Source organism: Anabas testudineus, chromosome 19 (genome assembly GCF_900324465.2).
Source record: "Anabas testudineus chromosome 19, fAnaTes1.2, whole genome shotgun sequence".
Lineage (NCBI taxonomy): Eukaryota > Metazoa > Chordata > Actinopteri > Anabantiformes > Anabantidae > Anabas > Anabas testudineus.
In genome coordinates, this window is record NC_046628.1 from 5,555,145 (window position 1) to 5,570,379 (window position 15,235).

The window sequence follows — 15,235 nt, forward strand, 5'->3', positions numbered from 1 at the left end:
TTTACGTGGAATAGACTTTTCAGTGGTCCTTACTCGTAGATCAGACAAAATTACATTTCTGGAGTGTACGGCAAATGATTAAGAGGAAGTTCTTGGCGTGTATGGTAACTATTTAGATACCCTGGACTCTGGAGCGGGGACAGTGAATTAAAAACAACTGACTGACTCCGTCAGACCATGGACTCTCTTTAACAGCTCAAATATACAAATACTTCAGAGGTGAAGATGGGCCAGAGTGGCTGGTGGATGTGTTTGTGTGCCTTGGGGATCTTTGCTGCTTCGTGTCGGTGCATCAAACCATGTCCAAATGGGATTACAATGAATGTGATCCTGCTGCAGGATGAGGAGTCTCCATGGAGCCTGAATTTTGTGCAAGGAGAAATACTGAAGGCTATAGACACTGATGCAGCCATTAATGTTGCACAAGGTAATAAAACATATACATCTGGTATGTATATGTATATGTATGTTTCTTGTCTCATAGTTTTGACTTCTTGCCTTCTGACTTATGTAGTTTAAAGTACACTCTTCGCCACTAAATTAAAGGCTACTGGACCTGTTGTAACATAACTTAAGCAAGAAAACAAGTTATGACTTATAACTGATAAGATATAATGTAGTTAGTGTGATAAATAAATAGATCGAGGGTTATTAATGTGCTCACTGGTAGTTGATTAATACATAATCCTCCCTTCATGATAGATGTTGAAACAACATTTTAAGCTTTAAGAAGAATGTATTGCAGAACTCTTGCATTAGACTGCATCAGTTTTACTTTCACCTTATAAACTGACAACTGGGTGCAGCTAAAAAGCAGGTTTCATTTCTAACAAGGGGCCTCTCCATGAATGGGAATTTACTGAATTAGTTGGTTTTTGACTGACTTCCTAATTTATCAAGATGATTTGTATTAAAAGAAATGTGTCTTAAATATGTGTTTAATGGCTAAAATGTTATTTTACATGAAAAAGCTCAGCTTAGCTTATACTTGGACAAATTGATATTTTCAAACAGTATATTTTATTTTTAATTGTGCAAAAGAAATTGCTGTTACAGCTGATTTGGAAATCAGAGCAATCATAAACAACAAAGCTGGCTGATGGTTCAGTCAGAGCTGTTTGTACATCACCTGCATTTTGATATTTTAGCACCAGGACCAGCTTCCACACCAGGGGCGGGTTACTGAACAGGCCTATCAAGCTAAAGCCCAGGGGCCCAGGAGATCGGGGAGCCCTGGAAACTCAAAATAATGAAAAATAGATGCATAAAGAGATGAAAAAAAAAAAAAAGAAATATATATGCAATACAAATAAAAAGATTATTATAATCCACACAGTGGGAAAATACTACACAGTGGACGTGCAAGTAGAGTTGTCTCATCCATTCTTTACTCTTCTGCTTGTATATTTTTGATCTCTACCAACTACAACAAAGGCGTGAACTTCAATCTCACAGCCAAATATGGCGGATTCAGCACGACCCCTTATCAACATAAAGGCTGCCCGAGCAGCACGTGTGAGGGAGTGGACGAGCTAAAAAGCCTGATGGTGAGTCTCTACAGGTTTACACCCTGCTAAAGAAGATGTGAACACAAACGTGAAACTCAGGCTCCATTGTTCCCTCTGTCAGGAAACAGGCAACCTGGGATGTGCTGTGCTTGGGCCCACCTGCACCTACGCTTCTTTCCAGATTGTTGAGTGAGTAGTAACTGAGGAACCTAACTTACATCCACAATGGAGCAAATTAAGTTGAAAATCATCATGAAGTCTGCTCCTTCATTCATTCTAGGAACATTAGATGCTCCTGTAGTGGACATATCTGAGGCTTCATGTCCATGTGGATATTCTGTCTCTCTTTCATCCCCTTTCCCTTTTCTTTCTCTCTCTCACGTCAGTGCGGAGCAAGGTCTGAAGCTCAGGACGCCCATTCTCTCAGCGGGGAGCTTTGGTCTCTCCTGTGACTACACACTCAACCTGCAGCGGCTCCTGCCCCCGGCACGCAAGATCTCTGACTTTTTCATCCACTTCTGGAAAGACGACAACAAGTTCAAACCCGACTGGAAGACGGCCTACGTTTACAAGAAACAGACCAACACTGAGGATTGCTTTTGGTGAGTCCAGCAGGATTTGGTCCACAGGACTTTTGATGCTGTGACATCATTTGGGGGGGGGGGGCTCTTACTGGAAACCACACACCTCAGCTCCAGCTGATCTGTGCTGGTGCTGGCAATTACATTCCTCAGCAGTCAGGTCATCACACTTAACCCCTGCATTGTGCTTTTCACATTATGGCACCATCTTGTGGTCAGATCTTAAAACAAATGACAAAACTTTCCTTGATTCAAAAGTGTGTTTGTAATGTATTTGATTTAATAACTGGTGCAAATAAAGAAATACAAGTCAATAAAATAAGAAATCCAATCAAAGCACTCACACTAAATGTGCATCTAATGGGATCATGTTGATCTGTTTGATACTGCTATGCTGTGGGGGCTCTGCTTTTCTTTGACAGGTATATCAATGCACTCGACGTGGACCCCGGCAACTTTTCCCAAATAATCACCAGAAGGGTCCTGCGCAAACCAGAGGAACTTAGAAATGTACTTAAATCCCACAAAAACAGGACAAGCAACCGTGAGTCTTTATTTTTTAATTAGTAAAACACTAGGTTTAGTTTGCGTTGAACAGGTAAACTTATTGTTGTTGGTGTATGTTGATGTTTTTGTGCGTTTTGCAGTGTTCATCATGTGTGGATCACCAATGGATGTATTAGAGATGAAAAATGGCTCCGTAGAGGCAGACAGCAGTGATATTCTCTTCGTCCTTATTGACCTTTACAAGTCAGTGCTTGATCATTTATTCCAGCTACTTCTACTTTGTCATACATTTTCCTTAATGCATTTAGATCTAGCAGCTTCAGCCTCACACCTACTACAGTGAGTGGTGATGCTGGACACGCAGCACTTTTACGAGCGCCTCTTCTTCCTTCTCCACACAGTGATAAATATTACACCAACACAACATCGCTTCCATTCATGCAGAACGTCTTGGTGGTGACAATGCCCAACACCAGGAAGTACAACATCAGCACAGACCTGAGAGACAACAACACGGTGAGAAATACTGATACTTCTTACACATTACAAATAAACAAATACTCGCACTTCCATCAGTGGAAATGGAAACATCAGCTGGTTTGTCTCCCTCTCTTTCTGCAGATGAACGACTACATGGCTGCGTATCACGATGCAGTGATGCTGGTGGGCCGGGTGATGCGAGACATCATTAACAAATCTCAGTTGGAGATCGAGCAGATGGAGTTTGTCAACGTGCATTACTTCAGGAACACCTCCTTCGATGGTAAGGGAGGGGGGGAAGAGTTAGTTAGGGGGAAATAAGCTGCCAGCGTAGCACAGTATCTACTTCTATAAACCTTTTGAGACTTATAGATTGAAGTGATCATTGTGAGTGAACATGTTGATGGTGGCATGTAGCCTTTATGCTCACAGAGCTACTATCATAACTGTACTATGTTAAGATTGAACACATAGAAAACACATCCCCCATATGTTTGTGAATAAAGATGTTTCTATGATTCTGCTCAGGAATTGCTGGAAACTACAAACTGGACAAGCATGGAGACAGAGATGTGAATCTTTCAATCATTTACACGACTACTGACAACAAGGTACTTTGTTGCTCTTTTTTTTTTTGCCATTTAGCAGTGAATTTACAGTGAAACCCTCCTGTGCTGTTTCACTGTTTTGAACTTTAATGTGGGACTTTGTCTCGTACAATCCTCAGTACAAAATGTTGTTCACATTCGACACGGAGCACTGTCGAACCACCGTGGTTGACGCAGACCCTTCCTTCATCTGGGGAAAAAGGTTACCTGATTTCAAACCACATAAAGGTACAGCTAAACACACACACACACACACACACTTGTACAAAACTCACTGAAAAATTGTTTATTTATTTTGTTCATTTTGTCTTCTCACCATCAGGCCTGGCAGTTACCGACATCATTGTCAGTGTGTTGGGGGTCACGGTGGTTGTGGTGGCCACCATTGCCTTCATATTCTACAGGTGAGTTGTAGTTCTGCTGCACGCACGGATGACTTGTAGCAGACTGATCTTGAACTGTAGCTGCTCTGAAATATCACAGTAAAATGTGTTATAAATGAGGAACATTTAATGACTTCTAATGGGGGGTGGACTCATCTGGTTTGGTTTTTCATTTATCCCATGTAGACAAAACAGGAGAGGCCGTCTGCTCAGGAAGCGCTGGTCCCACATAGCCTGTGATCTCATCACACTACTGGAGAACAGTGAACTGAACGTGATTTCTCTTCAGGTAAAATGAGGTGGAAACCTCTTTTTTATAACCTTCACCCAGTTTCCTCTGCAAGCTGCTGCCGTTTATCTCAGCCTGGTTAAAATGTCCATCTGCCTCCATCAGATTGAGGATGAGAGGAGTAATAACATGAGCATCAAGATCCGCTGCGCGCTCTACGATAAGAAGGTATTTTCAGCATCAGTTTGCAAAATTGATCTGCACGCTCAGGCACTGAACCTGTGGATGTAACGTGTGGTTGGTGGTGCCGTGATACTTTCAGATTGTGATCCTGAAGGAGCTGAAACATTCAGATGGGAACTTTAGTGAGACCCAGAGGATAGAACTTAATGCGGTAACACACACACACACACACACACACACTGCTGGTAGCCGTACCACTGCTCCTTTTTCATTTTACTCTCCCATCTTTTCTCTGCAGCTCCTGCACATCGACTATTACAACCTCACAAAGTTTTATGGCACAGTGAAGTTCGATCAGCGTGTGTTTGGAGTGTTTGAGTATGGGGAGCGGGGGTCACTCAGGGTACGTATGGCACACGCACACATCCAGGGCACGTTCAGTGATGATCACTGACTGCGTTAGACACGAACCACTCACACACGCTCACACTCTGTGCCTGTCTTCTTCCAGTATGTACTGAATGACAAGATTTCGTACCCAGAGGAAACGTTCATGGACTGGGAGTTCAAGATCTCGGTCATGTACGACATTGCTAAGGTGAGACAGAAACTCCTGACTTTGCCATTGAGCAACACAGGTAACACCGTATTGTATTTGCTTTGCTGGATTAACTCAAAGAGTTACAGTTGCTCCAGTTCCTCCCAGCTGCCAGTAGAGAGCAGTAAAACAAAACTCCCCAGTGACTTCCTGGCTTTTTGATTTAGTGTTCATCTCCTCATTACCTCCTCCACAAGTCTCACGTTAGATCACTCTGCACAGGGCATGTCCTACCTCCATGCCAGTGACATTCAGGTGCACGGTCGCCTCAAGTCCACCAACTGTGTGGTGGATAATCGCATGGTGGTGAAGATCACAGACTTTGGCTGCAACACCTTTCTCAGCCCCGACCGAGGTGAATTCACAGTCACACTGTGTTCACTGTTTAAGTCTTTCCTCCTTTTCCTGACTTCCTCCTTTCTCCATCTGCTCTTCAACCCCCTCCTCTTAGACCTGTGGACTGCTCCGGAGCATCTGAGGAAACAGGGCACCTCTCAGAAAGGAGACGTCTACAGCTTTGCCATCATTGCTCAGGAGATAGTTCTCAGAAAATGCACCTTCTACACTGAGCGCTGCTCCGACCAAGCAGGTGTAATGCAGTTTCACAAGCTCTGTCCAAAATCAATCTAATAATGTTTAACCCTCAAGCACTGAATCAGTGTAGAAGACTCAGTTCCTTTCATTTGATGTGTTTCCTATCAGAAAAGCTGTCCAGGGTCATCAAGTCCTACTTCAGGCCTGATCTAAACTTTGAGACGGCTTCAGAGAACGAAGCAGAGGTAAGTCATTCCTGTGAGTGGGGACTTCATCGAACCCCCTGTGTGTTGTCTTTATAGTGTATGTCCTTTGTCACTAGGTGTACATGCTGATTAAAAGCTGTTGGGATGAGGATCCGGAAAAAAAGACCTGACTTTAAGAAAGTAGAAAACTTTCTGGGGAAAATCATCAGGTAATCGCTGTCTCTTCACATTATTGGGCTCTTGCTGCCGTCCAAGTGTTCATGTTCAGCTTATGGAACTCTAAAGTTGTTTTTCTTGTTCTTCAGTAAAATCCATAACCAGGAAAATGAGAGCTACATGGACAACATGATCAGACGGCTACAGATGTATTCAAGAAACCTGGAACACCTGGTGGAGGAGAGAACGGCCCTGTACAAAGCTGAGAGGGACCGAGCAGACCGACTCAATTTCATGCTGCTTCCTGGGTTTGCAGCTTCTAATATATATATATACATATATTTACAGTGTGTTAGATGGCCATGTGGCAATATAAAGTAGTTCAAATTGTTATGTAAAACAGAATTATTAACATTAACCAGTGAAGTGAATCCCAATTAGCACATACTGCAGCAGGATGATGGTTGGTGATATCAGGGAGAGGGGCCTGGATCTCGCAGGACTGTGGGCCTTTAATTAAAAGAAAGCACAGGGGGGATCATCCCGTCTCATCTGTCTGTGTGCGTGTCTCTGTGCAGCCCGGTGGTGAAAAGCCTGAAGGAGACCGGGGTGGTGGAGCCGGAGCTGTACGAGGAGGTGACAATATATTTCAGTGACATAGTTGGCTTCACCACTCTGTGCCAGTACAGCACACCAATGGAGGTCGTGGACATGCTCAATGACATCTACGGGGGCTTTGACAGCATCGTTGACCACCACGATGTTTACAAGGTATTGATAGTTGTGGCACGGACAAATAGGCTGATGGACGGATCAGATCGGAGATGACAGAGCTCCTTCCATCTCCCCTCAGGTGGAGACCATAGGTGACGCCTACATGGTGGCCTCCGGGCTGCCAAAGCGTAATGGGAACAGGCATGCAGTGGATATCTGCCGTATGGCGCTGGACATCTTGGCGTTTATGGGCACCTTCCAGCTCCGACACCTGCCTGGTATCCCTCTGTGGATACGCATTGGCGTTCACTCAGGTAGACAGCACTAAGCTGCTTGTATGTTATCGACCAATTAGAAAATGTTATTTGTTGCATTCATTCCCCAAACCCCCCCCCCTGCAAACTTTGTAACCAGATGAAGAAAATACAGTGAGTATTGTGTGTGTGTGTGTGTGTCCAGGTCCCTGTGCAGCAGGTGTTGTGGGGATAAAGATGCCCAGATATTGTTTATTTGGAGACACAGTCAACATAGCCTCTCGTATGGAGTCCACAGGCCACCGTGAGCAGAGAAATAAACACACACATGCATGGAGACATCAAACTGATTTCCACTGACATTTGTGAAGCTAAATTCTATGATGCAGCCGACAGACATTAGCACTGCACTGAGTACTGTATTATTTTAATGCAATTAAGCGCATCTACCAATCAACCTAATCCAATAAATGTGCCACAGTCATGCTTCTTGTTTTATCTTATCCTATCCTCCATATCCTCCAGCCCTGCGGATCCACGTCAGTCAGCCTACTATAGATATCCTGCAGAGGACAGACTGCGGGTTTGAGTACGAGATCAGAGGAGAAACAAGTCTGAAGGTAAAGATGGAGCTCTTCATTACATGTGTTACTTAGTCAAATGAATAGATCTCAAATAAATGCAGAGAGCACTGCAGTGTTCATCTATAAGTGTGTGTGTATTTGGCTTCTCCAAGGACAAAGGAACAGAGACAACCTACTGGTTGACAGGTGAAGTTGGTGAAGACTACAACCTCCCAACTCCACCCACGACGTAAGCAACGAGGCACCAATATCATATGTTGTAAAGAAAGCTTCAGACCAGTCGCCTGACTCTCTGTTCCTGCTTTGCCAGAGAGAACTTTCATCGGCTTCAGCAGGACCTCGCTAACATGATCCTGTCGTGTCTGGAGCGCCGCTGTCGCGGGTCTGTCCGCAGGAAGAAGCTGATCCCCTGTCAGAAGACGCAGGACGAGGACAAGGACCAGGAGTCAGAGGTGGAGTCTGAGAGCGACCATCCTGAGTATCTGCATCTGGCCACTGTGGACAACACGCTCAGCACCTTCCTGTAGGACAAACGTGACTGGATCTTACTGCATTAGTCAGTTGGAGTGCAAAAGAAACCAGCAGATGGAGGCAGAAAGGATTCATGTAATGTATAATGCAACATGCAGGTGTTGAATAATCTAAAATAAACGTGTGTACTAAACATGCTTTTATGTAAGACCTGAGTCTCAGTAAAAAAAAAGACGTCCTCTTATTGGAGTGTTGCATAAGATAGATTAGGATATTTGCTTTTATTTGGACAAATTAATCCGATCACATTATCAAACTCCTCATCAGTGCAGCAGCAGGCAGAGACGTGAAGATAACAGAGTCAAGCATAGATGTGACCTGCTTGTTAAGAACTCATCTGTTCCAGGAGCAGAGCAGATCCCTGTAAACGACCTCTGTCCTGAAAAAGAATCACTGCAAGTTTTGTTACTTCCCAGAAAGCAGCAGATAACCACGTACAACAACACTGTGACTGTGTTATGACAGTAATGTCTACCTCCCAAAAACGAGACACTCAAATCTCTATTTTAAACCAAAGGCCAAGGTTTGTTTATTTTGAGGACTGTGACATTCATTTATATAAATGTTCAGGTCCTGATGAAATGCAGATCGGTGAAATCATAACGCAGCATTTTCTTCGGCCTACACAGGTTTATCTGAGGCATGAGTACAATTCATGTGTCACATTGTTTTATCTATACAGAGTACAGAGAGGCTGTACAGCAGAGAAAGAAACCCCAGCATAGGATAAAAATGTCTCACGTGCTGTTGCAAAGAGGACTGCTATGTACTTTGACACATGAAATGCTAAGTAGAAACACACTGTACTAAACAGCAGAAATCATTCAACAGTGTAGAAATGAATGAATGTAGTGGATGTAACAGGGGTTTGATTTAAAAGGAAAACCCTAACCTCTGCTGTTGGGCTAACATCTGTTCAACAGCATTTATGTGAACCAAGACTTCAGTAAACCTGATACATATATTTCTATATACAGTTAAGATCATCAGGTTAGTGAAATGTAAAAGTAATTATTCAAGTAGAAAAACAAAAAACAAAAAAACAAAAGCAATCCACCCACAGATGACACCATCCCTCTCCTCCCTTCACTAGAAAAAAATGTCAAATTGTTCCTGTGTAACATTTTAAAAGAAACCTCAAAAATAAATTAGAAAACAAACATTAAAAAAAAAAAACAACAAATCAGAATAAAAATGAAAAAACAAAACACAGAGCTGTGTGAACCAGCTTCACCCTCTACGCTCGGTACGTGCACTCTGTTCATCTCTACTTACACCAGTACGATTCAGAGCAAATGGAAGAATGTTACACACATGTCAAACACCTTGACTCTCAGTGAAGTCACAAACTACCCATTATTTCACTAACATATATATAACAGCCATTTAAAATGACATATAATAACACCTATGATCATTTTGACATGTCAGTGTTTTGACGCTTGAACTCAAGGCACCGAATGATCAAAAAAAAAAAAAAAAAAAAAGCTGAATTAACAAAACAATGTTTGTGTCTTATCCTTTCTGCTAATTTCACCTGTATGACTGTAATAAGTTCATTTTAATAAGTGAATAACTGTAACTTTTGTAACATTTACTGTACTTTGATAAGTACAGATTTCATGGACCTCCTTCTGGAGGTCCATGAAATCTGTTTGTATTTATCGTAAATGGACAAGACACTTCATCTTACAAGCACATATAATATGCCTATTTTTAATTGAGTGATCAAAGTGTTATTAAACATTTTGCCAACTATTATCCTAATTCTTGATTGTCTCGCACTGTAACTAACTGCTTATTGCAAATCAGAGTCAGAAACAATCACTGTGGTGATAGTAGACCTCTGCAAGCAGAGCCAAACTAATTTAGACCAAGATACATTACAAGGACCAAATTATCCTATAATTGATATTTTTCTTATTGTCAACTAATTTCATAAAAGACTAAAAGATAACTATGGCCCTATTCTATGAGATGTGTTTTAATCTGTGTCTCAGAATGTTTTACTTTATGTAAAAAGAGGAGTAATGTAAGCTAAAAACAATGAAGATCAGCTGAGTGTATCTGAACATTAATGAAAACGTCGCTCCTGTCCCATTTCATTCATCATTATGTCACAGGATGCTGGAAAACAGTTAACTAATTTAGCTTATATGCTAATCTTTCTTTTTAATGTTTTTACTGTTATGGTTGTTCGACTATTATCACTGTGGATTAATTAGTGTAGTTATTTAAGCCTCCACAAAAAAGGAGTCGAGGTCCCGTCCCGGTTCCATGTTGCCTTCTGTTCTCCTGGGTATTTCTTATGTTTTCTGATGAGCAACGATTTAACTTTTTTTCTTGCGTAACTTTTTTTTATTACGGACTAATAAAAATTGAAAACTTTATTTTTAAGATTAAAGTTCAGTTCTTTAACCCTTTTTTCAACAACTACACCTCCACAGTTTTACAATACAATAACTGTGCTGTCAAACTCTAATAGGAGGTACATTTGCTGAATGACAACTCAAAACAAATTCATTACACACATTATACAAGATTGTTGTTGTGCCACAAATTAGAGTGGGGAAATCAAATTTGTTCTGAAATCCCACTATTATCAAAGCCTCCTGTGTCTTACACCTGCACGGCTGCAGGTCTGCAGAGAGTTGATAATGTCAGTGCTCATTTTAACAAACACTGATGACACTGCGACTATGACTATTACAGAATGATGCACCTCACTCTCCTGTTCCACCCTCTCCTCCCCCTGAGTTTGATTTCCTCCCTCCACGCTTCTCTGTCTCTCTCTGTAATGTCACCAAAGTCGGCTCTGGATCCCGGCCCGGGACATCAGACTGAAAAGACACTGCTGCTGCTGAGCATGCACGGGCAGGAGGTGACACAGGCGCACCAGCACGCAACAGGGTGCTGATTCAGGTGAAAAATGTACAAATGCCTTTCTTAGGTGGCCAGTTAATAGTGTGCAACACTCGCATACATACATATTTTCACTTAACATAATTTCAGAACAGTTTTTTTAATGATCAACTTGTCTTTTAAGTTGATAAACCTGCATTAGCAAAGACCACGTGCCACCAGAGCACAGGACTAATGTTTGCTGACAATGGGCCCCTGTACACCTGTATGTAATATTGCAATAAAGAAATCTGCCATTTCCAGCTATGATAATCCTGATGCCCTCGTCTATCTCAAACAGCTGCATCCATCACTGTGATGAAAGCACAGTGTGAATTATTGATCTTGAGTAACTGATGAAAGCCTCTAAGCCAGCTGTGTTAACATTAGACAGTTTTACTAAAGCTCTTTCAGACAGCTTTAATGTGGATCTTTGGTTAGAATTTACTAAGCTTCACTGACGCCCTTGACAATTTACACGATTGTTTTTACTAAAATATTTTGCTGGCGATTTGATGATACAGCAGAGACAAACTGTGAGGTTTAGACGCTTTGTCCCTAAAACAATGCTACAGATCGGTTTAGATGATTGTCCATTGATGTGACAAACAAATTCTCATGTACAGAATGTCATTACTACAAAGAAAAAAAAAACAACACTAACAAAAAAACAAAACAAAACAAAAAACAAATTCTTGTATTTTCTACACCCGGGACCCGTGGATCTGGAAAAGCTGTGAAAAGAAAGAAACAGACTTTAATAAGTACAGATCTTTTCCTATATTTTCCATCTATTAATCATTTTCCACAATCTAAGCTGTTGATGATAGTGATGGGGATGAAAATGGTAACAGAATGAGAGCAAAGTAACTAGTGTCATGCATAATACACACTCATATCTTGATCACTTACTCTGAGTCTTTCAATGTGTGTCCCCTTTGACATTACTTTTACTATTTATTTATTTTTTTTACGTTTAAATGTTTATTTTGTGGTGGGTGTAACTGTGTATGATTCTACATCCAGACTCTAAGAATACACAAACTGGGAAGGACATCTAACAATACTGCTGCACTGAAAGGTCGGGGATATTTCATGTCACAGCACTGGTAATGAGACCCTGTAGAGACACAGCACTCAATCAATATCTTTGTGGCTCCATCGGGTCACTGTGGACCAGACTGAGCTTTGTGTATTCATACAGATACACAAACATCACAAGGAGGTAGTAACTACATTAAACACACGAGCACAGACTAATGTTTGCTGACAATGAGGTTCTGTGTGTAGATATTCAGATGGAAAAAAACTAACAAACAAACAAAATACAGCTGTTTCTAGCTACAACAGCACATCTTCACCGTATTTTTGATCAATGTGACACTATTAAATTAGCTTCTCTTTCAAAAACAATTACATTTTGAAGTGACCTCAAACTTTTTAAAGCTATACTTTTTTTTCCAAATCACAGCCTCACAAAACATCAATGTCACGTTAAATAATTTTGCATTTGCCACTGTTTCACAAACAGAAAGTTAATGTGTGATGTATTATGTTGATGCAACAATGGTTTGTATCAAATCAAATCAAATTAACTGATTGTGGGCTGTGTAAATTGAAACTGAATCAGGAAGCGTTTTCATCATCTACTGGGTTCTACTCAATGCAGTTTAGTGAAACACCCAGATCTCTGCAGACATTACACACATACACTAACTAACTCTACCAACACATCTACCACACAGTTCCTCACCCATTCCCGCCTCTCTTTGGAACAAAGAAACATGACTCCCTCATTCTCTAAGCCACTCATTTGGTGTGGTATCTCTCCCTCCCTCTTCCTCTTCCTCCTCATCCTTCGCTGCTTCCTCCTCCTGCATCTCCGCCAGCTTCATTCAGCATGAAGGACGGAGGGGAAAACACAAAAGAAAAAAAAACAAAACAAAACAAGACACAAAACAACAAAAATAATGAACACGCTGATGAGCGTCAGTGAGTGAATAGTGAGAAGCTGAGAAGTAAATACAGAGACAGATATATAACTATATATCCATATAAAAGAGAGAGATCGAGAAAGAGAAAAGACGGTTAGAGGACAGCAAAGAAAGGGAAAATCAATAACAGAACAATAGCAGGAGACAGAGGGAGAGCGTGTGAAACGATGGAGTGAATGCATTTGTGAATGACATTTTGAGGCGAGTGACATTTGGAGCTTTCAGTGGAGAGCACAGGATCAAAGCACATTCAGCATCCGCTTCAATGAGAGGACATATCCCGTTCTCTTTCACACGTACCACAACAAAAACACAATCAAAAGAGGAAAGGACCTCACACGGACACAGAGTTGCAGCTCAAGCATTTAGATTCTTATAAAATTGTGTGTATGTTTGCGAGGAAAACTGTTATACCTTCGTTTTGTGGCTCTGCTCTGTACCCAACCCAGACCCAGGAGTGTGCAGCTCTTTAGATACCACACCAGAAACTCAGCCTGGTCTTCTGTTCCATAGCTGTATGAGGAGCCAATGTTCACCATCTAGAAAAAGAGAGACACAGATACGGAGAGATCCACAGAGGAGAGGGGGGACAGAAAGAGAGTCGGTGTCAGGAAGAATTAAAGAATACGGCAGGGAAAACTGAGACAGCAAGAGAAAAAGAGAGCCAAGATCCACACTGAAGCCAGGACAGATTCTTGTGCTCATGCATGGTGGGGGTGGGGTGGGGAGGACTGGACAGCCTGTTGTTACACACTCAGTGGTGGACTCAACAAGAAGCATCTTTACTTTGGGTGCAGCAATACAGTCAGCCAGCTTCTGCAGGAAACAGTGTGCAAGTCAGAGCTGTGCAGCATGCAGCAAGCTTGGTGCCAAAGCAGTGGGCCAGGGAGGTCTAAACGTGATTTCTAGACACAGTGTGGGTAGGCTGACCTATTACCACGCCACTAGGCTCTAAGTGTCACTCGTAAAGTGACAGTAGTAAAGAGGCTATACCTTTATCTTCAAAGATAATGTTGTTAACACTTTTTTCCTTTTACTGACATAACAGTGACATATTTTTAGTATTTACAATGTGAGCAATATACAGTACTGCACGGTAATTAATAGCATTCAGGTAATGTCGTACTGACCTGTCGCTTCAGCTAAATTATAATGTAAGCAAAAACATCCAAATAAAGGCCGTGAAAGCATGCATATAGTAAATAAGTCAGAGAATGGTTCTCCAACACCTTCAGGTTTTGAAATTAAATACAAGAGACAACCTTTTTTAAAAAAAACAGTAAAAGCACAAAATGGTGTGACTATTCGAAGGCCAAACCCTTAGGCTACAACTGTGCTCTGCCATTAAATAATATCGACCCTGTCTGGCAGGATGCAGCTCCTGCAGTGGCAGGTCATCTTTATGTATTTGGAGGTGTAACGGACAAAATTAGACCTAGTGGGTCTACCGGCTCACTAAATTAAAGTGCTCCTTCAGGTTGATACATTGAGATCTATACTATTTCCTAAGCTCTTATTGGGATTGCAGATAGCAGGGCTCAGATCAGTGACAGGGGGTCAGGCCAAGGGTCAAGATTGAAGGGTCAGCAGCAGCGTGAGTCCAACCCACAGTCCAGAGCAGTCCGGTGCGGGGCTTTCTGCAGGAGCGCACGCTGACCTGCTCAAACTTCCAGCCGTCCGACATTGTGGAGACCATCTGGGTCAGCTCCTCCTCCTGGCACTGCAACACTCGGTAGACATGCTTGGGGGGCACCTGCTGGGGAAAGGGAGTAAAGGAGGGGTGAAGACACAGCAGATACATGAAAAGAAAGGTCATCTTTAGAGAGAGAGAGACAGAGAGAGGAAAACCAATGATTGGGTGCTAATCAATAACATAACAAGTAGAAATAATAAACTAAGAATCTATCTAATCAAAAACTAAATCATAAATGTGCTTATATGTTGCAGTTTGATATCATACTGCATAACTCATAACCAGTGGTTCATATCATGACATTGTGTGTAGGACAGCAATCAAAAAAACACAAGTAAAGTTACCCGCATGTCTATTTCACACATTTTGCACAATATTTAACCTGAGGCAAATGATAGCATAAAGCCGTACCAATGTGGAATGCACATGTAAAGAAGTGGGTGTATGTTTGAGAAGGCAGAGGGATTATGTAAGAGTGAGAGCAACCATCTCGAGAAAAAGAAGAGAAAGCCGGTGTTGCTGAAGAAGAAGAAGAAGAAAATAATGGAAGATGCCTCCGCCGAACATACTGGACGGAGACGACGGTAGGTG

The 15,235-nt window shown here is 41.8% G+C and overlaps 2 protein-coding genes, 1 long non-coding RNA gene and 1 pseudogene across 3 annotated transcripts in view; 2 read left to right on the top strand and 2 right to left on the bottom strand.

Annotated features, from left to right (window-relative positions):
* Positions 1-225: 225 nt before the first annotated feature.
* Positions 226-8,052, top strand: LOC113156461 (annotated as a pseudogene).
* Positions 8,053-8,556: 504 nt separating this feature from the next.
* On the bottom strand, positions 8,557-11,567 carry LOC113156750. Its single transcript, XR_003298311.1, has 2 exons — positions 9,733-11,567; positions 8,557-9,684 (listed from the first exon to the last, which is right to left on the bottom strand). It is a non-coding gene; the product is annotated as an uncharacterized LOC113156750 (long non-coding RNA).
* Positions 11,568-11,579: 12 nt separating this feature from the next.
* Positions 11,580-14,767, bottom strand: LOC113156611 (BTB/POZ domain-containing protein KCTD17-like). Its single transcript, XM_026351845.1, has 4 exons — positions 14,561-14,767; positions 13,366-13,490; positions 12,711-12,846; positions 11,580-11,691 (listed from the first exon to the last, which is right to left on the bottom strand). Exons 1-4 carry the CDS (start codon positions 14,765-14,767, stop codon positions 11,662-11,664), a joined length of 498 nt encoding a protein of 165 aa, XP_026207630.1. The 3' UTR covers positions 11,580-11,661.
* Positions 14,768-15,194: 427 nt separating this feature from the next.
* tefa (TEF transcription factor, PAR bZIP family member a) overlaps positions 15,195-15,235 on the top strand; it is a 5,152-nt gene continuing 5,111 nt past the window's right edge. Inside the window, exon 1 of the mRNA XM_026351767.1 lies at positions 15,195-15,228. Within this exon, the coding sequence (XP_026207552.1) occupies positions 15,195-15,228 (34 nt within the window). The remainder of the gene's footprint in view (positions 15,229-15,235) is intronic.